At 51.0% G+C, this 26,382-nt stretch overlaps 1 protein-coding gene across 1 annotated transcript in view; it reads left to right on the forward strand.

Moving 5' to 3' along the window:
- Positions 1 to 287: 287 nt before the first annotated feature.
- COPS5 (COP9 signalosome subunit 5) overlaps positions 288 to 26,382 on the forward strand; it is a 33,818-nt gene continuing 7,723 nt past the window's right edge. Inside the window, exons 1-6 of the mRNA XM_044295146.1 lie at positions 288 to 465; positions 5,518 to 5,752; positions 19,530 to 19,658; positions 20,161 to 20,226; positions 20,383 to 20,468; positions 21,080 to 21,191. Of these exons, the coding sequence (XP_044151081.1) occupies positions 326 to 465; positions 5,518 to 5,752; positions 19,530 to 19,658; positions 20,161 to 20,226; positions 20,383 to 20,468; positions 21,080 to 21,191 (768 nt within the window). The 5' untranslated portion in view covers positions 288 to 325. The remainder of the gene's footprint in view (positions 466 to 5,517; positions 5,753 to 19,529; positions 19,659 to 20,160; positions 20,227 to 20,382; positions 20,469 to 21,079; positions 21,192 to 26,382) is intronic.

Below are 26,382 nucleotides of genomic sequence, written 5' to 3' on the forward strand. Positions count from 1 at the left end.
CCGCGTACACTGTGTAGTAATTACACTGAACTCTCAGTAGGTGGCGCTCCCCTCTGCGAGCGATTTCTATAGTTCATTGGATCATACCATTATAAAACAAGGGGTAGGTAGTAACAGTAGTTTACACGGTTTTAAATTCGTCACAAGATCAACTACAAGGTCTAGCTGTAACATTTTTTTCATTCGCCGCGCAGTAAGGTTTCGGTTTCGGTTTCAAAAGCCGAATTGACAGAAACAAGACGTTTGAGCTCCATTGGAAGATACCAAGTGGGTAGATTAGGAGCTGAGTTGCGCGCTAGCCAGTGTTGTGTTCGGCTCCGGTAAGATGGCGGCCGGCAGCAGTGTGGCCCAGAAGACCTGGGAGCTCTCCAATAACATGCAGGAGGTGCAAAGCATTGATGAGATCTACAAATATGACAAGAAGCAGCAGCAGGAGATCTTGGCTGCCAAACCCTGGACGAAGGAGTGAGTGTTGACCCCAGCATGGGGCCGGGGATGGGCTGTGTGTGGTGGATGGGTCAGGAGGCACGGGAGACATAGTGGCCGGACGGGCAGAGATTATAGGTGGCTGACTTGTCATCCAAAGTGTGACCTCCTCTGAGGCCTGTGCCGTTGCCTTTAGCAACCAGCCACCTTCCAGCACGTAAGGAAAATCTAAATCGTGACATGACTGGTTGCTATTGGTAACGGTAACCCCTGTAACCCTATGGGCATGGTTAGCATGTGCGCTGGGAGCTTTCCTGCTGCACATCACGTCATAATGGCGCTTTTTCTGTTTTGTTCTGCTGATATTTTTGTAAAACTGACAACAGGAAGTGCTGCCATATTGGTTGTCGCTTTTGAATTGCCTTCTCAGCTAATAAAAGTAGTGTTTTCCAGACCCCTATAAATATAACTAGTGTTGAGCGGACTTGTGTTTTAAGTTCGGCCTCTAAAGTTCGGGTTATCGAACAATCGCGTTAGGGATTCTAAATTTCGTTATGGTCCGTGGTAGCGGAACCATAACGCTATTCTTCGATAACCCGAACTTTAGAGGCCGAACTTAAAACACAAGTTCGCTCAACACTATTGGTGACCTATCCTCAGGAGCGTGGTGCAGTGTAATTACAACTGTTCGTCCCATTCAAGCGACCCGGACAAGTGGTTGTAGTTCCACTGCATCGCTGGTACAATCTAGGCGAGCACAGCACTCGCAACCCCTTGAAAAAGCTGATCGTCGGGGGTATCGGGTTCCCACTAATATAGATGACGGATCTGGAGGATAGGGCAATATCACACTGCACAGTCCCTTTAAGGCTACTTTCACACTTGCGTTAGGAGCGGATCTGTCTGGTGTCTGCACAGACGGATCCGCTCCTATAATGCAAACGCTTGCATCCGTTCAGAACGGATCCGTTTGCATAACTTTATTTCAGATCTGATTTTTCACTTCGGAAAACTCAGATCCGACAGTATATTCTAAACACAGAAGCGTTCCCATGGTGATGGGGACGCTTCAAGTTAGAATATACTGAGAACTGTGTACATGACTGCCCCCTGCTGCCTGGCAGATGCTGCCAGGCAGCAGGGGGCAGACCCCCCCCCCCCTCCTGTATTTAACTTATTGGTGGCCAGTGCGGCCCCCCCTCCCTCCCCAGTATTAATTGTAACCAGTGCGGCCCCCTTCCCTCTATATTCATCGGTGGCCAGTGCGGATTCCCAGTATTAAATATGACCAGTGAGGCCTCCCCTCCCTCCCTCCCTCCCTCCCCAGTATTAAATTATGATCAGTGCGGCCTCCCCCTCCCTCCCTCCCCAGTATTAAATATGACCAGTGCGGGAATCCGCACTGGCCACTGATGAATATAGAGGGAGGGGGGCCACACTGGCTACAATTAATACTGGGGAGGGAGTCGGGGCCGCACTGGCCACCAATAAGTTAATTACAGGAGGAGGGGGGGTCTGCCAGGCAGCAGGGGGCAGTCATGTACACAGTTCTCAGTATATTCTAACATGAAGCGTCCCCATCACCATGGGAACGCCTCTGTGTTAGAATATACTGTCGGATCTGAGTTTTACGATGTAACTCAAATCCGATGGTATATTCTAACATAGAGGCGTTCCCATGGTGATGGGGACGCTTCAAGTTAAAATATACCATCGGATCGGAGAAAACTCCGATCTGATGGTATATTAATAGGGACTCCTGACTTTACATTGAAAGTCAATGGGGGACGGATCCGTTTGAAATTGCACCATATTGTGTCAACGTCAAACGGATCCGTCCCCATTAACTTGCATTGTAAGTCTGGACGGATCCGTTTGGCTCCGCACGGCCGGGCGGACACGAAAACGCTGCAAGCTGCGTTCGGGTGTCCGCCTGCTGAGCGGAGCAGAGGCCAAACGGTGCCAAACTGATGCATTCTGAGAGGATCCGCATCCACTCAGAATGCATTGGGGCAGTACGGATCCGTTCGGGGACGCTTGTGAGAGCCTTCAAACGGAACTCACAAGCGGAGCCCCGAACACTAGTGTGAAAGTAGCCTAAAAAACATCAGTAGGAAACCATGGAAACTCCAGTGCATGATTTGAAAAGAAAGTCCTGTGTTTTCTTAAAGGGGTTTAATAATGATGAGCTATCTTCAGGGTAAGTCATCATTATCACATTGGCCGGGGTCCAAGTCCTGGCACCCCCGCCGATCAGCTGTTTGAGGGAGGCTCCTCGGTCAGCAGAACTCTGGTGAACACGGCCCCCGGCAGCTTTCCAAGCTCAGCACCGCACATAGTATGGCGGCTGAGCTGTGCCTAGGCCACGTGACCGATGTACGTGACGACACATGGCCTAGAAGAGGCTGAAGCGCTCACAGAACGCCGAGCTCTTCTAACAGCCAATCGGCAGGAGTCCCCACCGATCGGATACTGATGAGCTATCCAGAGGATAGGTCATTCATATAAATTCCTGGATAACCCCTTTAAGGAGATTCTCAGAGACAAGAATCCTTTACATATGCTCAGGGAATTAAAAAGGGGGGAGAAAAAAAAATCGCCCATGATCAGGTGATCGGCAGCACTTTCACATGGGCAGGAACGTTCGCTCCTGAAAATCTACACGTGTTAATCCACCTTTAGTTATGAAAGAAGCAAGAACACCCACCCAGATATGGTTAAACAGCTTTATGCCTCAGTCATTTTAAGGGGGTTAAAGCTACTGACAGACTCCCTTTATGGAGGGTTCACAATGGGGCGCACAATCTAAGGTCCATATCAGTCTATCTTTGGAGTGTGGGAGGAAACTGGAGTACCCGGAGGAAACCCACACAAACACGGGGAGAACGTACAGACTCCATATGGATGTTGTCCTTGGTCGGAATTGAACCGAGGAATCCTAGAAGTTTGACTAAAATATGCCCCTCCAAAAAACACTTGTTAAAATAGCTGTTGCATTTCATGGTGTTTTTTACAAGCCAGGAAAAAAAAAACAGATGTAATGTGGCAGCACCCTTAGGCCCCTTGCAGACAAGCCTGTGTCACGCTGCGAGTCCGCACCGTGGCTCCCGTCCAGACCTCCCAGCACTGCCGGGGTCACATAGCATTATATTGGTTTATGATGCTATGTAATCCTTACAGTTCTGGAAAGTATTAGATGACACTGACATAATGCTGTTGGTGTCATCTAATACATTCCAGAACGATAAGGGTTACATAGCATCGTAAATCAATATAATGCTGGGAGCTGCGCTGTGGACTCGCAGCGTGACACACGCTCGTCTGCAAAGGGCACAAGATGCGGATTACGCACGATTCTCGGACAAATCTCATGTACACTTTGCTTTTTTCTTCAGTGCGGAAATTGACTTGTTCACATTTTAAAATCTGCTGAATTTCAGTTGTTTGTGTGATTCCACAATTTCTGTGGAGTGGTTTTCCCCATAGACTTCAATAGGGCGGTTAACATAAACAGAAAATCTGCACCAAAAGCCCCATAAAAAATAAATAGTGTGGTTTTAGGGCATATCTCTTGAAGATTTTCTGCACACAAATCCAGCCTTTGGCCGCTTTCAGACGAGCGTATTGAAATCCATCAGTATTCTGGCTCAGGATCCTGATGATACACCATCAGTACTGTCATCAGGATTTACATGCCTATTTCTTCCTTCATTATTTATGTACTCCCATAGACCGTAATGTACATATTTGGAAAAAAATCCACACAAAACTCGTGCAGATTTCAAACACTGGCGGAAATTAATCACCCGTGTGAATAGCTCCATTCATTATCATTAGCAGCGGATTCCATTCCATTAAATCCGGACTATATAGGCATTGCAAATACGCTCGTCTGAAAGCGGCCTTGACTCCTTTTACAACAGAATTTTGGCACGATCGTGTCCTTTCTGCCTCCCATACATTTCCATGCGGCCAGGGCTTTAAAGGGAACCTGTCACCGGGATTTTGTGTATAGAGCTGAGGACATGGGTTGCTAGATGGCCGCTAGCGCATCCGCAATACCCAGTCCCCATAGCTCTGTGTGCTTTTATTGTGTATAAAAACAGATTTGATACATATGCAAATTAACCTGAGATGAGTCCTGTACGTGACTCATCTCAGGTTAATTTGCATATGTATCAAATCGTTTTTTATACACAATAAAAGCACACAGAGCTATGGGGACTGGGTATTGCGGATGTGCTAGTGGCGATCTAGCAACCCTTGTCCTCAGCTCTATACACAAAATCCCGGTGACAGGTTCCCTTTAAGTTGCTGCGCCTCAATCCTCAGCGCTGCCTCCCTCTGAGATGTGCCATCATGTGAACATCCCTTAAAGGGGTCATCCCATCTTAGACAATGGGGGCATATCGCTAGGATATGCCCCCATTGTCTGATAGGTGCGGGTCCCACCTCTGGGACCCGCACCTACAAGGAGAACGGAGCCGGGGAGAGTTGTGGCTGGAGGACCCCGGTCCATCCACCACCAGGCGCAGCTCCCCGCCTTTCCCATTGAAGTGAATGGGAGTGCACCGCGCATGCGCGGCCACCACTCCCATTCATTTCTATGGCGCCGACGGAAATAGCCGAGCCAGCTCGGCTATTTTCGGCAGCTCCATAGAAATGAATGGAGGGCGGCTGCGCATGTGCGGTGCACCCTCCTCAACTTTCTCCGCTCTGTTCTCCAGAGGTGGGACCCACACCTATCAGACAACGGGGACATATCCTAGCGATATGCCCCTGTTGTCTAAGATGGGATAACCCTTTAAGGGTGAAATCACACATCAGTAATTTGTGAGTCAGTCCAAATGATCTGAATGGGCGAAGAAACCGATGCACATTGTGCCAAATCAACCCTATTCAGCTGCACGGCACGAATTGACAGAATGACCAGGACACTATCTAAGTTTTTTGGGGGTTTTCACTACATTTACCATACTTGCCAGTTCTATAGCTGCTTCCTGAAGAAAACCCATGTCTACTGTGTAGACCATATGATATAATGTCTTGTGTCTGGTTTTCATCAGTATACCCTGTTTTTTTGTATCGCAGTCATCATTACTTCAAATACTGCAAAGTCTCTGCCTTGGCCCTGCTGAAGATGGTCATGCATGCCAGATCTGGAGGCAACCTGGAGGTGATGGGTCTGATGCTGGGAAAGGTGGATGGAGAAACCATGATTATCATGGATAGCTTTGCTTTACCAGTGGAAGGAACTGAAACCCGAGTAAACGCACAGGCTGCTGCCTATGAATACATGGCTGCATATATAGAGAATGCAAAGCAGGTAATGTTATTGCTTGAGTAATAATGCTCAATACTTAGGCTCAAGGGGGTTGTCTGAAAAAGCCCCTTACCTATTCACCAGCACTATTCACTGAGGGTCCCCTCGGCTTCCTTTCCCTTGGTGTGATTCTCCGTTCTACCTCATGCCGCAGGACTGGGTGGCACACTTATGGTCCACCGGGGACCAGTGGCAGTAAAATGTTACTTGCTGTCTCTTTCGCCTATGACAGCACCCCTGGAGAGACCGCCTCCACCTCTGGACAGGAAACAGAACGCCTTTTTGAAAGAAGGATCCTCCCCTCCACCTCCAGTTCTGTTTCCTGTCCTAAGGCCCCTTTCACACGGGCGAGTATTCCGCGCGGGTGCAATGCGTGAGTCCGGACCCATTCATTTCTATGGGGCTGTGCACACGAGCTGTGATTTTCATGCATCACTTGTGCGTTGAGTGAAAATCGCAGCTTGCTCTATATTCTGCGTTTTTTACGCAACGCAGGCCCCATAGAAGTGAATGGGGCCGCATGAAAATCGCAAGCAGGTGCGGATGCGGGGCAATTTTCACGCATGGTTGCTAGGAGACGATCGGGATGGGGACCAGATCTGTATTATTTTCCCTTATAACCATGTTATAAGGGAAAATAATAGCATTCTGAATACAGAATGATGGAGGGATAAAAAATAGTCACCGAGTCCACTTGATCGTAGTTGCGGATCTCTGTCTTCTGTAATGTTGAGCTGCCGGCTAAGGACCTGTGGTGACGTCACATCACATGGTCACTCACCATGGTGATGAACCATGTGTTGGACCATGTAATGAGCACAGTGACGTCATCAAAGGTCCTATTCCTGTGCACAGCAAAAAAGAAGACAGAAGAGATGTCGGTTGCGCGATCAAGTGGATTAAGGTGAGTTAAATTTTTATTTTATTTTTTAACCCCTCCAGTCCTATTGTACTATGCATTCTGTATTAAGAATGTATTATTTTCCATTATAACATGGTTATAAGGGAAAATAATAGCAATCTACAGAACACCTAACCCAAACTTCTGTGAAGAAGTTCGGGTTTGGGTACCAAACATGCCAATTTTTCTCGCGCGCGTGCAAAACGCATTACAATGTTTTGCACTCGCGCTGAAAAATCGCGCATTTTCCTGCAACGCACCTCATTCACACGTCAGTGTTCTGTCAGTGATTTTCATCAGTGATTTTTGAGCCAAAACCAGGTGCTGCTCTAAACACAGAACAGGTGCAGATCTTTCCCTTATACCTTATGTCTGGGGAGGCTCCAATCCTGGTTTTGGCTCAGAATCACTGATAAGAAAACACTGACGTGTGAATGAGGCTTAAGAGTCAGGAAGGAATCGGATCGCCGATACACTATTAGAGCTGCGGGGGTCCCGGCAATTTATGTAAGTGAGGAGGGTTACCCCGAGCAGCGTAAGTCTCCATGGGAAACCGCTGCTAAGTCTGGGCTCCAGAGTCTTTCCTTCACCTTTCTTGGACCTGGGGGGGGTTTGTACGTTCTGGGTCTTCTACGAACCTCTGCGGCCGTGTTCGCATGTTCAGCCGCCGGCCCGCGTGTGTCTGCACTTCCGGGTGCGGCGGTGGGAGGAAGCCGCCGCTGCGGACCGGAAGGGGAGGGAAGCGGCAGCGCGCGGCGAGGACAGAATGCCCAGCCAGCTCACTGCCATGCGGCCTGAAGAGTTGGCAGTTTCCCATTCCGGCTGAGTTTGTTGTGTAAGAAATGGAGCAGGTTCAGCACGCTGAGCCCACCAATAAAACATTGGTACCATGGTGGGGTAAGAGGGGTCATTCCCCGACAGATTTTAATTTATTATTGGTTATGTTGGTTTGTGCCTTGGTGTCTAATGAGTCTTCCAGGAAGACCTCCAGAGCTAAAGAGAGGGGGTGTATGGTTTGTAAGCAGAAGCTACCCTCTGCATGGGCTAAACCCCTTTGTCAAGGATGTGTCAGCAAGTTTGATGAAGCTCCATCCTTGATGAGCAGTATTAAGCAGATGATCAGGGATGAGGTCAGAGAGTCGGTTAGCGGATTGATTAAATGTCGCCCCGGTACTTCTGCTGCTGCATCCAAAGATTCCCCCTCCAGTGACAGCGATATTCTATCTGAGTTGGAGGAAGGAGTGTTTGTCATCGAACGATTCTTCTCAGGACGAGGCTACAGGGAAAGCGCTGTTTTATACTGAGAACACTAACTCCCTAGTCAAGGCGGTTAGAGCTACTTTGGGATTGGATGATCAAAGACCTCAGCAATCGGTGCAAGACTCTGAGGGCCTAGGTCCTAGAAAGAGGAAGGTGTTTGATGTACATAAGAACATTCAGGCAGTAATCGCCAGGGAATGGAAGAGACCAGATGGGAGGTTTTTCGTTCCTTCCTCTGTTAAACGGAAATATCCATTTGATGAAGAGGTCTCCGCCCCCTGGGATTGGGCCCCAAAGCTGGATGCTCCCAAGGCTAAGACGTCCAGGACAAATTCTCTACCCTTTGAAGATATGGGTTCCCTTAAGGACCCAATGGACAGAAGGGCAGAGGTCTCTGCAGCAGCCTTTAAACCTACTATTGTTGCTACCTCTGTCGCTAGGTCCCTAAAGGTGTGGATGGGAGAGTTAGAGGCCCATATTAAAGGAGGTACCCCTAGGGAGCAGTTGCTTACCTCCTTCTCCGTTATAAACAATGCCCTAGATTTCTTGGCTGATGCCTCTGTGGATTCCTTAAGATTCTCCGCCAGGGCTCCGGCCTTATCCAACTCTGCCCGTAGGGCTATTTGGCTAAAGGGCTGGAATGGGGACGCTTCCTCTAAGGCTAAGCTTTGCGCTATCCCATGTCAGGGTGAGTTTTTGTTTGGCCCAGTAGTTGACGACCTTTTAGAAAAGGCTTCTGACAAGAAAAAAGGTTTTCCCTCCGCTAATCAACCCCCTAGATCAGTTTTGGCTAACCTTGGCACTCCAGCTGTGGTGAAACTACGACTCCCAGCATGCTCCATTTATTTCTATAGAGTTCTGGGAGCAGCCAAGCAAAGGGGGCATCTTGGGAGTTGTAGTTTTACCACAGCTGGAGTGCCAAGGTTAGCCATCACTGCCCTAGATCTTTCCGTCCTAGATTTAATAAAGAAGGGTTAAAGGGAAAGGAAAGAGCAAAGCAGTTTTCTGGAGTCACTAGAAAGAATAAGGGGTTTCTTTTTTCCGGGTCTAATGCCTCTAAGAAACTGTCCCAATGACGCCAGGTTCCCTGTCGGAGGTCGTCTGTCTCTGTTTGCACATCGGTGGCAGGAGATTTCCGACAGTGCTTGGATAAACTCTGTGATAAGGGAAGGCCTAAGATAAAATTTTCACAGCATTCCAGAGGGGAGGTTTGTGGTCACAGATTACCGGTCAGATCCGGCAAAACAGTCGGCTATCATTACAGAGGTTCTCTCTCTAAAAGAGAAAAAAGTATTGAGAAAATTCTAAGAGCAGGAAGTGACATAAGGGTTTTGTCAAAAAACCAAATGGTTCATTTCGGACCATAATAAACCTAAAGTGCTTAAAGAGGACCTTTCACCGATCCTGACATTGTGAACTTAGTATACAGACATGGAGAGCGGCGCCCGGGGATCTCACTGCACTTACTATTATCCCTGGGCGCCGCTCCGTTCTCCCGCTATGCCCTCCGGTATCTCCGGTCACTAAGTTATGGTAGGCGGAGATTTCAGTCACTAAGTTATAGTAAGCGGAGTCTGCCCTTGTTCTGCTGTAGCACTGGCCAATCGCAGCGCAGAGCTCACAGCCTGGAAGAAAATAACCTCCCAGGCTGTGAGCTCTGCGCTGCGATTGGCCAGTGCTACAGCAGAACAAGGGCAGACTCCACCTACCATAACTTAGTGAACGAAGATACCGGAGGGCATAGCAGGAGAACGGAGCGGCGCCCAGGGATAATAGTAAGTGCAGTGAGATCCCTGGGTGCCGCTCTACATGTTTGTATACTTAGTTCACAATGTCAGGATCGGTGAAAGGTCCTCTTTAAATCAGTATCTGGTGTACAAGAGGCTTCGTATGTAGTCCATCAGGTCAGCAGTAAGCAATATTTTCCCGAACTGCTTTATGGCCACTGTGGACCTGAGGGATGCATATTACAATGTCCCTATCCATCCCAGCCATCAAAAGTTTGGGATTTGAACTTGGTCCCCTATGCGCTCTCTTCTGACCCCTTTGAGCCGATTGATAGTATCTCCCCTAAGATGCTCTCCCTAAAGCTTGCTTTCCTGCTTGCCATTACCTCGGCTAGAAGGGTTAGTGAGATCAGTGCACTCTCTGCTGATTTCCCCCCCCCCTTCTACTTGGTTATCTTGGAGGATCGGGTAGTAATTTCTCCTGATCCTTCTTTCTCGCCCATTTTCCTTGGGGGACACAGACCTTGGGTATAGCTCAGCTCCCTAGGAGGCGTGACACTAAGTAAAACTGTTAAGCCCCTCCTCCATCAGCTATACCCTCAGCCTGGAGATAGAGGCTACCAGTTTTAGCTTAGTGTCCAAGGAGGCAAGACACTCCCTGCTACTGCAGGGCTGTTTTCTCCTTGTTGTAATTTTATTTTATTTTTGTTTTTTCCTAGAGATACCAGAGACGCATTGGGCCTCTCTGCTCTCCCGGGGTGAGCTGCGCCAGTGCCAACTTATCTGCACTGCTGCCTCCCCCACAGAAGCAATAGGAGGATCTGGGCAGCAATGGCTCCCCTACATCCCGCCAGCTAGGGGGTCGCCCGCACGCAAAGCCCCTCTCCCAGCTTCCTGCCACTGCGGTGCCAGTAGCTGAAGGGGCGACCCTGCTGGAAGGAACTGAGGGTGAAGACAGGTGAGATGGCTTTTCCAGCCCATACCCTGTCCCTATCGGCAAGCATGTACCCCTCTGGGTTTGAAGGGGGGCACCCGTGGTCGCTCATTCTGAGCGCTCCAGCAGACCCTCCCCAGCTCTCCTCCGTGTATCCTGCCCCCCCACGCCGTTTTCCCCCATTTTCAGGCTACTCTTTAAGTCGGCTGATCTCTCCCTCTCTCCCTCCCGCCGCCGCCCGCTCCGTTCCGAACGGGGGGCGGGGCTTATGCCCGACATGACCATATCGGCATCGGCGGGGCAGGGGACAATGGTGGCAGAAGGTCACCCACCTGGGAATAATCGCCGCACTCTTGGGGCCTGCGGGCCCTTTATTTCATGGCACCCTGCTTCTTCTTAGCCCTGCGAGGTTTTTCGGCAGCAGGGGGCGTGGCTTACGCGCGCGCGCGCCATTTTGGGGGCGGAGTTAGGTTCTCCTTCACAGGAGACATTTCAAGCGCTGGAGGGGGCGGAGCTTGTTCCCCGCGCTTCTGCTGAATTCTTCCCGCGTTTCCTCACTCCTAGACAGGAAGCTGGGACACGTGGGGGACTCTGAGCACCTGGTGTATCGCTCGGCTTCTGTGGGCGCTATCTGCAGGCTCTCTGCTGTTTGCTGCTCCCTGCTGCTGCTGCTGCTGCTGCTGCAGCTGCTGCTGATCCTCTCTACTCCTGACGTTCTTCTGAGGCACTGGTAGGACAGTTAACCCTCTCCTAACCCTCCTGGTCATAGCTGCTATATCCCTTGTGGTCTCTGTATTGGGGTACGACCGCTTTTTCAGCATGTCAGATCCCACGGGTGCCCCCAAACCCTGGTACCATGCCTGTACCGCCTGTAAGGAACTTTTTCCGCGGGGGCAATCTGAGCCGCATTGCCTTGCATGTCAGGCCCCGGTGCAGGGCCCGCTTCCCGCTGCGCCCCCCGGTGCCTCTGAACCCCCTGACTGGGCTAGGTCTCTGTCTCAGGCGGTGGAAAGCCTTACACACGTAGTGGGCCGTCTCGTGGATAGACCGCCTCTCCCGCAGGCTGCCACAATCCCTGTCGCACCCGCTGGGACTACCGTTTCTGCCGCCCCCACTGATTCCCTGCCTCCCAGCGAATCTTCCAGGGCCCGGCATATTCAGAAACGTTCAAGGGTTGAGCGCACATCTTCTCCAGATGCTTCGCTCTCTCCGCCATGCGTGCGAGCTCAGTCAAGTCTATCCTCTCAAAGGGATACGCTTTCTGAGGGAGAGCTGGCGGATTCGGACGTGGACATGGACTCAGAGCTTCCGTCCAAATTGGCGTCCGCGGTGGGGCATCTTATCACTAGCATCCGTGATACCTTTCACATACACGATGACCCCCCCAACTCTGAACAGGCCGGCGTGTCCTTTCTTCGCCCCAGACAGGCCTCCAAGGTCTTTCCCATCCACGCAGATTTTTCTTCTGTGGTGTCCAAGGCTTGGACCCGGCCTAACGTCCGCTTTGTTACACCCAAAAAGCTGGACATTTGTTATCCCTTTCCAGCGGATTCTGTGACCACGTGGACGTCCCCGCCTAAGGTTGATCCTCCCGTGGCTCGCCTGTCCAAAAGCACTACTATTCCTGTACAAGACGGATCTTCCCTCCAGTCTGCTGAGGACCGTCGTACGGAATCCCTCTCCAAGGCCATATTTACTGCCTCTGGTTCGGCCCTTAGACCGGTCTTTGCCTCCGCCTGGGCTGGTAAAGCGGTCTCTGAATGGGGTTTGCAACTGGAACGGGAGTTAGGGTCGGACGTCCCTCTACAGGACCTCCGTTCCTTAGCCCAACTAATTGTCCAGGCCGGAAAATTTGTCTGTGAGGCCTCTCTTGATGCGGGTGCCCTCATTGCCCGTTCCTCTGCCCTGGCAGTTTCTGTCAGGAGGGAACTCTGGCTGAAGGTTTGGGCGGCGGACGCCGCTTCCAAACGCTCTTTGGCTGGCCTACCGTTCTCGGGTTCCCGCTTGTTCGGAACCCGTCTGGACGAACTTATATCTGAGGCCACGGGTGGGAAGAGTACTCACCTCCCCCAGTCCAGGCCGAGGGGCGCCCCCCGCGGTCGCGCTGGTTCGTCCCGTTTTCGGTCCTTTCGCAAGCCCACCGGGTCTAGACCCGCGGCCGGTTCTTCTTCCTCTGGCCCAGCCCAGGATAGACGCAAGAAGCCGTTTTTTCGGACGCAATCTACCTGGCGCAAGCCCCAGCCCACACGGGCTCCCTCAGGCCAGCAGCCCTCTGCCTGAAGGTGCGCCCCCACCCACCCGGGTGGGGGGCCGCCTTCTACTGTTCAGGAACGTATGGCGGGCCCACATCTCAGACGCATGGGCGCTCGAGATTGTATCTTGCGGATACAAGATCGAATTTGCGTCCATTCCGCCAGACCGTTTTTTCCGGTCCCGTCCTCCGCGGGATCCCGTACGAGCGGCCGCCTTCTTCACGGCCATTCGCTCTCTAATGGACAAGGGTGTCGTCGCCCCCGTGCCTCCGACGGAAAGGTTCAGGGGGTTCTACTCGAACCTCTTTGTGGTTCCCAAGAAGGAAGGCTCAGTGCGACCGATCTTGGACCTAAAGCGCCTGAACCGTTTTCTCCGACTGCAGAGATTCCGGATGGAGTCTCTCAGGTCCGCAGTGGCCTCCCTGGAAAGAGGGGATTTCATGGCCTCAATCGACGTTCAGGATGCATACCTCCACGTTCCGGTTGCTCCATGTCATCACCGCTTCCTGCGCTTCGCGGTGGGGGAAGATCACTTCCAATTCGTCGCCCTTCCCTTTGGTCTGGCGACGGCTCCTCGAGTATTCACCAAGGTCCTGGCCCCTGTCTTGGCCCTTCTGCGTTCAAGAAGTGTTTTTCTTCTCCCTTACTTGGACGACATCTTGGTCAAGGCACCCTCCTTCTCTCAGGCATCCGGCAGTGTGGGACTCACTCTGGAGACCCTGACGCGGTTCGGTTGGATCATCAACCACCCCAAGTCTTCTCTTACCCCCTCCAGACGGCTGATCTTCCTGGGGATGCTCCTGGATACGGAGTTGGCGGAGGTCCGCCTCCCGTCGGACAAGCGTCTGGCCCTTTGCGGGTCTGTTCGCGGTCTCCTCCGTCATCACCGCCCTTCCCTCAGATCCAGCATGCGGTTGTTGGGGAAGATGGTTGCCTGTTTCGAAGCGGTGCCGTTCGCACAATTCCGATCCCGCACCTTTCAGAGGGCAATTCTGTCGGCCTGGGACAAATCACCGAGGAGTCTGGACAGGACCTTTCTTCTGCCTCCCCTGGCTCGGGCTTCCCTCAGCTGGTGGTTGCATATCCCTCTACGGGGGAGGTCCTTCCTCCCACTGAACTGGCTGGTGATTACCACCGATGCCAGCTTACGGGGGTGGGGGGGGGTTTTCCCTCCCCGGTCCGTCCAGGGCGTTTGGTCTCTATCGGAGTCCAGACTTCCAATCAATATTCTGGAACTGAGGGCGATTCTTCTGTCCCTCAGACACTGGACCCATCTACTGAGGGGCCACCCTGTTCGGATCCAATCGGACAATGCCACGGCTGTGGCATACATAAACCATCAGGGAGGCACTCGCAGCGCTGCAGCGATGCAAGAGGTGACCCTCATTCTCCTCTGGGCGGAGGCGCATGTGCCGGCCTTATCCGCAATTTACATCCCGGGGGTGGACAACTGGGCGGCGGATTTCCTGAGCCGGTCCACCATCGACCCGGGAGAATGGTCCCTGCACCCAGAGGTGTTCGAAGCCCTTTGTCTTCGCTGGGGTCGCCCCGACGTGGACCTCATGGCTTCCAAATTCAACCACAAGGTCCCCCGATACCTGGCCAGGGCACGGGACCTGAAGGCGTACGGCGCCGACGCGCTCGTCCTTCCGTGGCGCGAATTCTCCCTTCTGTACGTTTTTCCTCCTTTCCCCCTCCTGCCACGGGTTCTTCGGAGGATCGCGGCAGAGGGCGTTCCCGCGATTCTGATCGCCCCGGATTGGCCCCGCCGGTCTTGGTACGCCGACCTAATGTTGCTGTTGGCAGACGCACCGTGGCCACTGCCCTCCAGGGAAGACCTTCTCTCTCAGGGACCGATCTTCCACGAGCATTTAGGCTCGCTACGTTTGACGGCGTGGCTATTGAGACCGCCGTCTTAACGCGACGGGGTTTCTCCGCGGACGTAGTCCGCACCATGATCCGTGCTCGTAAGCCCGTGTCCTCTAGGATCTACTATCGGGTTTGGAGGTCCTATCTGGGGTTCTGTGAGTCCCGGAGCATCCCACCTCTCCGGTTTTCTCTTCCCACGATCCTGTCCTTCCTCCAGTCGGGTCTGGACCTGGGGCTGAGCCTCAGTTCTCTGAAGGGACAGATTTCGGCGCTGTCTATTCTTCTCCAGCGTCCCCTGGCCCCTCTGGGGCCAATTAAGACCTTCTTACAAGGGGTGGCTCACTCTGTTCCGCCGTACCGCCCTCCAGTTCCATCCTGGGACCTGAATGTGGTGCTCTCGGCGCTCCAATCAGCCCCCTTCGAGCCTTTACGGGAGGTCTCCCTTCGCCTTCTGTCCTGCAAGGTCATTTTTCTTGTGGCCATCACATCTCTCCGACGGGTGTCGGAGTTAGCGGCTCTTTCTTGCTCCGAACCTTTCCTGATCTTCCACCAGGATAAGGTTGTGCTTCGGCCTGTCCCGTCCTTCCTGCCAAAGGTGGTCTCCGCCTTTCACATCAATGAGGACATCGTCCTTCCGTCGCTCTGTCCCTCTCCTTCCCACCCCAGAGAACGGGAACTGCACCGTCTGGATGTGGTCAGGGCGTTGAAGATTTATCTGGAGGTCACCGGATCCTTTCGGCGCACGGACTCCCTGTTTGTGGTTCCGGAGGGTTCGCGCAAGGGTTTGGCGGTCTCCAAGGTGGCTATTGCCCGTTTCATTAAACTGGCGGTGTCTGAGGCTTATCGAGCCAAGGGTAGAGCTCCGCCTTTCAGCGTCACTGCTCATTCCACCAGAGCAGTCGGAGCTTCCTGGGCGCAGAGGCATCGGGCCTCGGCTGAACAGTTGTGCAAAGCAGCCACTTGGTCCTCTCTGCACACTTTCACGAGGTTCTATAGAGTGCATACGCATGCATCAGCGGATGCTGCTTTGGGCCGCCTGGTTTTGCAGGCAGCGGTTTCCTGATGCTCCGGTGGTGGTCCGCCTTGGGTTTGTGGTCCCTCCCTTCTTGGACTGCTCTTGAACGTCCCAAGGTCTGTGTCCCCCAAGGAAAATGGGCGAGAAAAGGAGATTTTTGTATAACTTACCAGTTAAATCTCTTTCTCGCTCTTCCTTGGGGGACACAGCACCCACCCTTCTGTGTTTTGTTACAGGGTTATGGTCTGGCGCCCCGTTGGGTTGCTGGCTGGTTGTTTCCGTTATTGGTTGTTATCCTTTCACTACTTGGACACGCAACTGGTAGCCTCTATCTCCAGGCTGAGGGTATAGCTGATGGAGGAGGGGCTTAACAGTTTTACTTAGTGTCACGCCTCCTAGGGAGCTGAGCTATACCCAAGGTCTGTGTCCCCCAAGGAAGAGCGAGAAAGAGATTTAACTGGTAAGTTATACAAAATCTCCTTTTTTTACCAAAAGCCTCTTCTCATTTTCACCACTCAGGATTTAGTGCTACCTTCCTTCTGTGCCTCCCCTAAGAATGAGAAAGAATCAAGAGTTCCATTGCCTAGACATTAGGAGGTGTATTTTACAATATCTGAAGGATACTCTGTCTTGGAGAGCATCCTCTCGTCTGCTGCTTTTGTGTCAGGGAGCTAAGAAGGGTTCTGCTGCCTCCTCTCAGACCATTGCTAGGTGGATCAGACAGGCCATTGCCTTAGCTTACTCTTCTAAGGGAATAGTTCCGCCCTCGGGTTTGGGGCTTAGGCCTCTTTCACACGGGCGTCAGTTTTTTGGGCCGGATAAGAGGCGGGTGCGTTGCGGGAAAATGCGCGATTTTTCCATGCGAGTGCAAAACATTGTAATGCGTTTTGCACTCGCGTGAGAAAAATTGCGCATGTTTGGTACCCGAACTTCACAGAAGTTCGGGCTTGGGATTGATGTTCTGAAGATTGTATTATTTTCCCTTATAACATGGTTATAAGGGAAAATAATAGCATTCTGAATACAGAATGCATGGTATAATAGTGCTGGAGGGGTTATTAACTTTTTTTTTTTTTTTTTTTAACTCTCCTAACCTTCTCCTCTTGATCGCGTAGTTCCCGGTCTCTTTACTTCTTGAATGAGCTGTGGGCTAAAGGACCTGTGGTGACGTCAGATCACATGGTCCATCACCGTGGTGAGCCCCATAGAAATGAATGGGTCCGGATTCAGTGCGGGTGCAATACGTTCACCGCACGCATCGCACCCGCACAGAAAACTCGCCCGTGTGAAATCGGTCTCCACATCATGGGCAGAGAGAGCTTTAATTGAGCAGATTTGTAGAGCAGCTACCTTGAGTTCTCCTTATACTTTCTTTTAGGCATTATAGGCTACAGCTACCCTCTGAGCGTCTATCCTTCTATTCTCCAGGGGTGCTGTCATAGTGGAAAGAGAAATATTGGATTATACTTTAATTGTTTTTCTTTGAGCCTATGACAGCACCCGGTTAATTCCCACCCACCCCCAAAAAGGGGGGGGGGGGGGGAGGAGTTATGTTTCTAAGTTCTTGAGAAAGGGCTGGAGGTGGAGGGGAGGACCCCCTCTTTTAAAAAGGCGTTCTGGTTCCTGTTTCCTGTCCGGAGGAGGAGGCGGTCTCTCCAGGAGTGCTGTCATAGGCTCAAAGAAAAACGATTACCAGTAAGTGTAATCCAATATTTTTCTTCAGACTGAGCACTTTCAGGGCCATAAGTAAAACTGCTGTAGGGACAACCCCTTTAAAGGGAATGTGTTAGCAGAAAATGACCTAGTTTTTTTTAAATCATGTTTTTATGTTAAACATATTTTTTTTAAAGGGGTTCTCTGGGATTGTGATATTGATGGTATATTCTGACGATAGGTCATCAATATCAGATCAATGGTTTGACTGCTAACATACCTTGCCGATCCGCTGTATGAGCCGTGGGTGCTTCCGCCTCTTCCTAGGCAGTGTGACGTCATCAATATGAAAACTCCTTTAAAGAACGGCGCTGGCTGGGGGACATGATGATGGTGGCAATGGCATGGCGCTGGCTGGGGGACATGATGATGGTGGCAAACTGGCAATGGCATGGGGCTGATGGTGCTGGCTGGGGGACATGATGATGGTAGCAATGGCTTGGGGCTGATGGCGTTGGCTGTGGGACATGATTATGGTGGCAATGGCATGGGGCTGATGGCGCTGGCTGGGGGACATGGATGATGATGATGGCCATGTAATTTGTATACATACAGAAGAAAATAATATATTGCGATATATCGTTTTATCGCACATGCTTCAAATTATATTTTGATATAGATTTTAGGCCATATCGCCCAGCCCTACTGGAGGGCGCAACGCGCATGTGCAGCGCCCTCCATTCATTCCTATGGGAGCGCCGAAAATTTTCAGAAGTCCCATTAAAATAAATTTTGAAGCGCAAGCACAGCCACAGGTCCGTTCACTTCTACTGGGCTTATGGAAATTGCTGAGCCAGTGCAAATAGACCGTTTGAGTCAAGGCAGCAGCAGTCTGGCCTGCCCATCTCTCCTCCACTCTTTATGGAAGTTTCTGAGCTTGTCCGTTAGATAGGATCTCAGGTGCATTGAGTATGATGTCCAGAGCTGCGAGGTACTTTGGTAGTTGGGAGCCATCAACCACTGGGGCGACCAGCTGATTGCTTGGGGTCCCACTCTTGGCAGGCCCAGAAAACAGCTGATTTTGCTGGGGAAGCTGAGGCCAGACAGGCATTTTCCGAGTAGCAGCTGCTTGAGTCTTCTCCATGGGAGAACCCCTTTAAAGGGACACTGACAGGCCCAATAAGCATATCTAGGTATATATATGACAGTACAGGTCTTAGAAAGTGTATTAAAATCATCTAAGTATCCCCCCTGTCCACCTTATTAATACAGTAAACTGAAGTTTTATAACCTGCTTGAATCGCCTTCAATCTGCCCAAGGGGCGGCGTTTCATCTCCACTTGCGCCCATCCAGCCTCGCCCCAACTGCCATTTTGAAGCGCCGCCCAGCTCATCAATATTCACTTTGCTGGGCGGCTTCTGCTGTCCCCGCTCTGAAGCGCTGCGCTGAACAGTGCCCGATGCATGCGCATAATGCAGAGGCTGAAGCGGCCTCTAAGATGCAGACTACGCAGGCGCGATGTGATCCCGGCCAGTGAGGGTGCCGGCGCATGCGCTGAAGATGAGACGGAGGCCGATGCCCATAGGATTGTATTGGGCATGCGCCGGATCTTGTGAAGTCGGGGACAGCAGAAGCCACCCAGCGAAGTGAATATTGATGAGCTGGTCGGTGCTTCAAAACGGCAGTTGGGAGCGGCTGGCTGGGCGCAAGTGGAGATGGAACGCCGTCCCTTGGGCAGATTGAAGACGATTCAAGCAAGTTATAAAACTTCAGTTTACTGTATTTATAAGGTGGACAGGGGGGATACTTAGATGATTTGAATACACTTTATAAGACCTGTGTATGTATGTGTGTGTGTGTGTGTGTGTGTGTAATATATATTTTTTTTATAAAAATTTGCTTATTGGGCCTGTCAGTGTCCCTTTTAAGGCTGGAGCCATACATGGCGGAACTGCTGTAACAGTGTGTTCATTATGTTAGATATCAGTTTTTGCAGTGCCCAATGCTCATGGATGATCCATGTGTAACGCATGCAGATTTGCTACAGGATATTGGCAAAAGCTCCTCAGAAACTATCTGCGATATCTGGACTTGGCCACCCAGAAGCCTAGATTAAATATGCCACTAGAGGGCAGCAGACACCTTGCTGATTGCCTTCTCTTTCTCAGGTTGGAAGACTTGAAAATGCAATTGGATGGTACCACAGTCACCCTGGCTATGGCTGCTGGCTCTCAGGAATAGATGTCAGCACTCAGATGCTCAATCAGCAATTCCAGGAACCTTTTGTTGCTGTTGTGGTGAGTATTGTCATATGCATGATCATAAAATCACATGGGAAGTATTTCTGAGAAGAAGTAAAGATAATCCTAGACTACGTTTTAGGCTGGGTTCAGATCACATTTTTGTCATATGTTTAGCGTACACAAAAAACATAGACATTAACGGATGCCTCAGACAGATGCCATACTGTGGCATCCATCACCGTAGAGTTCCATTGTAAGCAAAAGACGTTGCAGGCCTGTGCAGGATGGGAAAGCGTAGTGTACCATGTTTTTCCATCCTGCAAAGTCCAGCAAAAACAAAGTATACATTTTATTTTTTTTACAATGGAGGCATCTGTCTGAGGTTTCCGTTAACGTGTACGTTAAACATATGACAAAAAACGTGATGTGAGCCCAGCCTTATACTCCTGATTTTATCGGCTCCTGTGTAGTGCTCCAACAACCCTGGTGAAAGCAGTTGTACAAAGTGATCCTTTCATGATAAATACTTCTGTTACCATCACACATTCTTCCCTAGATCGATCCAACTAGGACAATATCTGCTGGCAAAGTGAATCTCGGGGCTTTCAGAACTTACCCAAAGGTAATATATTTACCGGCCATTGTACAGGTAGCATGTGTTTGCCTGCCTTGGTAGATGTGTATGGGATACTTTATCCAGTATATCCAGATAGCATGTAGAATATATATTCATCTATATATGTGATCATTTTAATATTGCTTTGTTTCTGATCACTAGGGGTACAAGCCTCCAGATGAAGGTCCATCAGAATATCAGACCATCCCCTTGAATAAAATAGAAGATTTTGGCGTGCATTGTAAACAGTAAGCGCTTTATGTTTAACGTGTCAGCAGCTGATGGTCATTATTGGGACACGTTCTCATGTGGCAGATTTGTTGAAATGTCTGAAGCTGTCCCATTCACATGAATTGGGCTTGCAGAAATCCATGTTCTTGTAGCCTAAGCAGCCCCATTCAGATAAATGGAACTGATTTTAATTTGCAGAAATGTTTGCAACAAGTCTGCCGCCTTTGTTAAAGGTGTTATCCAGCATTACATCCGACCTCACAGAGTGGCTGACCTGCGGTGGTCACTTACCTAGTCCCCGCTGCTGGGTTTGGTTTCTGACACTCCGCGGCTGACTCTTCGTCTCCCTAGTGCACTGATAGGGGGGCATGAGACCACTGCAGTCAATCGCTGGACACAGCAGTGACCGGCTCCTCTTGTCACGTGCCACAATAACACGCGTGCATGTTATGTGCTGATTTAATTAGGGACTCTTGTTAAAATCTCCACTTCACTACCACCGTAAATGCTGTGGCTTTTCCTCATGCTGTTCCGCTGCATAATTACATATGCATTATTACAATAAACTAAAGGAGAAATATTCTTAATGTTTTGCCTTGAAAGACCAAGTATTTTTGCCTTATTTTAGGTATTATGCTTTGGAGGTCGCATATTTCAAGTCTTCTCTTGACCGCAAGCTGCTGGAACTTCTGTGGAATAAGTACTGGGTGAATACATTAAGCTCTTCCAGTCTGTTAACGGTGAGTGCCTCCAAATGCTTGACTAACTTCACAGTACATGAAGTATTCAGTATTATCTTTGTGCGCTCCAGCAACACATCCCATGTTATTATCCACAAAATATAAATCGTAAAGAAAAAGCAACTGAAATGGTTGGACTAGTGTTGCATAGTGATATTTCACTCTGGTAACCCAACTTGAAGCCTTTGTTCATTGACATTTGATGCTGCTGCAGCAGTGCAACCCAGTGCAAGGGTCAGTAGAGCCAGCACAGCGCTTCCCTCGCCGTCTCCCGCGGCTCCCGCATGCTGATGACTACTTCCATAATGGAAGCGGTGATTATGATTCGGACTATAAGACGCACTGCCACTTTTACCTCACTTTTGGGGGGTGGGGGGAGGTGTGACTTATAGTCAGAAAAATGTGGTCGTCTGTGTGCTTCAGGATGTTTTTCTATTTGAATTGGAAAAATGGATCTGCAGCACATTTGTGTAACACAGGATCTGCGTGTCGCATGGATCTTCTGCACATTGGTTGCTGTATGTATGTGTCGCACATGCCAGGCTGAGACCTGTTGGATGCAGTTCAGAGAGACGCGAATGACTTTACATTCCAGTAGAGATTTGTGTGTATGGGCCACAGACTCCAAGGGCCGGTAAACACTGGTAATCCCTTTGTGCCGCATGTGGCTCTTAGGCTCCTGCACTGCCGTACTTTTGTATTCGGAGACCAAAATCAAACAAAATGAGAGATTTTCCAAAAAGCAAACGACATGCTAAAGCCTGAAGGAGGGTCATAGCATTTAGTGCAGTGTTTGCTGAAGCTGTTCTGGTCACTGCAAGATGTGTGGGCAGGCGGAGTGACTGGATTACATATATCATAGGTGAAATGGATACTCGGCAAACAGAGCGTGTTTGGTAATGCTTTCTGCCTCGTCTAATTAATGTCTGGGTAAACAACGTGTTAATGCTACTAGTATTTTGCAGGCTCTGAAACCATTTATCGCCATGCACTACTTTTAGGGCAAACAAACTGGAATCCATTTTACTAAGGGTTCATGCACACAAACGTATTTTCATTCCATGTGTTGTTGTTGTTTTTTTTTTTTTTTTTTTTTTTTTTTTTTTTTTTTTGTGGGGACCATATACGGAACCTTTCATTTCAATGGGTCCACAAAAAAAACGGAAGGTAATTTGTGTGCATTCTATTTCCGTATGTCCGTATTTCAGTTCCGCAAAAAAATAGAACCTGTCCTATTCCTATTATTGTCCGCATTACAGACAAGGATAGGATTGTTCTATTAGGGGCCAGCTGTTCCGTTCCACAAAACCCAGAATGCACATGCATGTCATCCGTATTTTTTTGCGGAAACGTTTTTTCTCGCTAGTATCATTGGGGGACACAGACCGTGGGTATAGCTGCTTGCTGCCACTAGGAGGCGACACTAGGCTAAGAAGTGATAACTCCTCCCCCGCAGGCTATACCCCCTCCAGCCTGGAGAGAGTATATCAGTTTTTAGCTTAGTGTCGTAGGAGGCAGACCTCCCTGCTTTTGCAGGGCGGCTTACTTTTATTATTTTATCTTTTTCCTCTTTTAGGTTGGGGAAACAGAGTCGCCTAGCCACTCTGTCTACCCCGGGAGCAAGGCCGGTGTCGGAATCCCCTCACCGCTCGCCCTCCCCAAGAAACGGAAGTGGACCAGGGCAGCCCAGCTCCCCTGCTTCCCGCCAGCCAAGGGGTCACCTGAATCCGGCGAGACCCTCCGCCATTCCAGTCTCCTGCCACTTCGTGTGCCAGCGGCTGAAGAGGTGACCCTGCTGGTACTCTGAGAAAGGGTGAAGAGAAGAGGATGAAGATGGGGTGAGTAGTCCGTGTTGGGTAAGTACCTCGGCCCTTCCCCTCCCCCTTCTCCCTTCCCCCCCGGTCACCTAATCATAAGATGGAGGACCTTTTTCCTCAGGTGGGCCATTCATGGTGAGGGCCCCACATTACCTCAGGCCCAATGTAGGTTTGGGCTTCTGTCCAGACGGGGGGCCTGGTTTCTCCTCAGATTCTGGTCCAGTTGTACGGCCTGCGGGGTGAGCTCCCGCGGCCGATGTTCAGGGCACTTGCATTGCGCCGCTCCGGTCACTCCACTCCCGGCCGGCTATTCGTTTGGCCGGCGCCAAAAATTTAGCCCCCGGCTCCTCTTCGGGCCTACCGGGACTCAGCCCGTGCGTTTGTTTTAGCGGCACGGGATGGGTTCCCGCAGCGAGAGTGTACACTCCCCCCCCCAAATCAGTGGGCAGACATCGGCGGTTGCTCTTCAGGCCCCGCTGTGGTAACCGGCCGGCAGTACCGCCCGGTCGGCTGTGCGCCGAACTTTATGTCCCGGCTTGCGGCCTACTAGGCCGCAACTTTCATTCCAGTTATGGAGGGGGCGGGTTCGTCTTTTTGGCGCGGATTCTCCCCGACTAGCTGTCGCTCCTCCCCCAGGTGCCGCTGGGCTCTGCATCTGGTCCTCTGAGCTGGGTTAACCCTTTGTGGCAAGTCGTTGGTTTGCAGCCGGCACTGCATTATCTGAGTGTCCCCTTGCTGCAGGCCAATTACCTTAGATTAGGAAGTTAACCCTAACCCCTTCCTGCCGGCATGTCCACCCTGGTGGTGGGGTATGGGGCTGGGCCCTTGTCCTATCTGGACAGGGGAGGTTTGCTCACAGTTTCCCAATCCGCCCTCCGGGGCTGTTTAGTTGAGAATGCACATAGGAAGACTTCCCGGACCGCCTTCTGGGTCGTCTAGTGTATAGGCCACCACCTGTGAAATCCAGGGGAGCACATCTGAGGGATTCCCAATCCGCCATACGGGCCGTTTGGTTGATAGTGTTCCACCTGCACAAATACAGGGGAGCACATCTGCAGGATTCCCAATCCGCCCGCTGGGCCGTTTGGTTGATATTACTCCACCTGCACACATACAGGGGAGCACATCTGGAGGATTCCCAATCCGCCCGCTGGGGCCGTTTGGTTGATAATACTCCACCTACAAAAATGCAGGGGAGCGCATCTGGAGGATTCCCAATCCGCCCTACGGGGCCGTTTGGTTGGTAATACTCCACCTACAAAGATGCAGGGGAGCGCATCTGAAGGATTCCCAATCCGCCCTACGGGGCCGTTTGGTTGATTAATGCTCCACCTGCACAAATCCAGGGGAGCACATCTGAGGATTCCCAATCCGCCCGCTGAGGCCGTTGGTTGATAATACTCCACCTGCACGGATCCGGGGAAGCACATCTGAAGGATTCCCAATCCGCCCTAAGGGGCCGTTTGGTTGATAATGCTCCACCTGCACGGATCCGGGGGAACACAGATGCAGGATTCCCAATCCGCCCTACGGGGCCGTTTGGTTGACAATGCTCCACCGGCACAAGCCAGGGGAGCACAGCTGCTGGATTCCCAATCCACCCTCTTGGGTCATTTGGTTGTTAATCCACATGCGCAATCCAATGGAGGACCTCTGGCAGTTCCCAATCCACCCTCCTGGATTGTGGGTCGATTGAGTACCGCCCACACAATCCTGTGAGCGGTCAGGTAGGGACGCCGATTCCACCTCCTGGGTGTTTTGATGGCTATATCACCGCTGTCACAGCCTGCAACTGCCATGGCTGGATACTAAGAGGTAGAGCTGCGCATGAGCAGGACATTCCTCCTCGGTCTCCTCCGCACCTCCATCCTTCCTCATTAGGGTGATATTCAGAACCCTCCCTTCTGACGGGTTGGTTCTGAGGGAACAGGGAACAGTTCTGCGGACTCTGATATGAACCTTCTAGACTGCATCCATGGCAGTACTGATTGTCTGCATTGCCCCTTCCTTAGGCGGCATTTGCTTTGCTACTGGATACAGTACTTACCCTTTGTATTCCCTCCTTCCACAGGTGGACTGGCGGCACTTGCACTGGTCAGTGCCAGCCATTTGCGTCTCCCCTTTCGGTTGTTGACGGATTGCTGTTCCACTGGTACAATACTGGCGTTATGCATTAGCCTCTCCTATAGGAGGCGTTATAGCTTTATCGCGGGTGGCAATGTTTGCTGTAAGTATTACCACCTTGCTTAGGTGGAGGAATTCTCTACCCACCGGGAACGGGACTATTCGTATGCATTAGCCTCTTCGTTAGGGGGGTGATTCTCTGCAATGGGGGTCAATTCCTACGGGGTGCATTACCCCCTGCCATAGGTTAGGTACTGGCGCTAACCTCAAGATACAGTACTCCCTATATATTTTTCTCCCCTTCATAGGTGGAGTGGTTGCACTTCCATTGTGGGTAGTGCTTACAGTACGCGTTACGTACACTACCGTTGGATGCGGTTCTGTTATCTCCCTACCTTCCTTCCTTGACGGAGGGTTGCGCTACCACTGAATACTATTCAACAGTCGTGGCATTACCCCCTTCTACATCTAACGGGAAATCACTGAGCATCTATGCATGCTTTAATTCAATTAAGCCTCCGCACTAGATGCCGTGGCTTCCTTCACGGGTGGGCCGCGGCAACAGTCGTTGCCATTGGTGCCTGGTACTCTTCATCTAGAGGTATATGGATACTGGGACTGCTCCCATACTGTATCCTCCCGTCTCTTCTGGTACTGGTGGTTGGCGCAGATAGGTCGTTCCTTGTTCTCTTGAGGGAGTCGTTCAGCAGCTCTTCTGGTGCCCTAGATTCCCATCCCTATGGGCCTCCACCATTCAGGTCGGTCAGAACTTGGTCCTCTACAGCGTGTGGGTGCACGCCATTATACACATGTTGGGATTACGACCCAGCGAGCCCAAGGTTGCACTGACTCTGTATTCTGGGCCACCACTCTTCCTCATTAGGTGAGGGTGTTTTGCTGGCATTCTGCATTGACTACTACTGCGTGTTCTCTAAGTCAGGATGGCCGTGTGGTCTAAGGTGCCAGACTCAAGAGTTAATCTCTTCCGTGTATGGGTGTTCGGGTCTCCAAATGGAGGCGTGGGTTCAGATCCCACTTCTGACAAAAAAGCAAGGGTAGTTCTCACAAGGGCCGGAGATCGGACTCAGGGCAGTGGGTCAGCCCCCCCCCGGATAGGTGTTCTACCCTGACACTGCTTCGGCGGTTGCCCTGGTTTTGCCCCCTTTTTAGATGGAATGCCTCAGAATGGCTCTGGTTGACTGAGTTAGCTTGGTTCCATGCTACTTCTGGGTGTCCTTAGGCCCCTCCCT

This window comes from Bufo gargarizans, chromosome 5 (assembly GCF_014858855.1).
Source record: "Bufo gargarizans isolate SCDJY-AF-19 chromosome 5, ASM1485885v1, whole genome shotgun sequence".
NCBI classification, from domain to species: domain Eukaryota; kingdom Metazoa; phylum Chordata; class Amphibia; order Anura; family Bufonidae; genus Bufo; species Bufo gargarizans.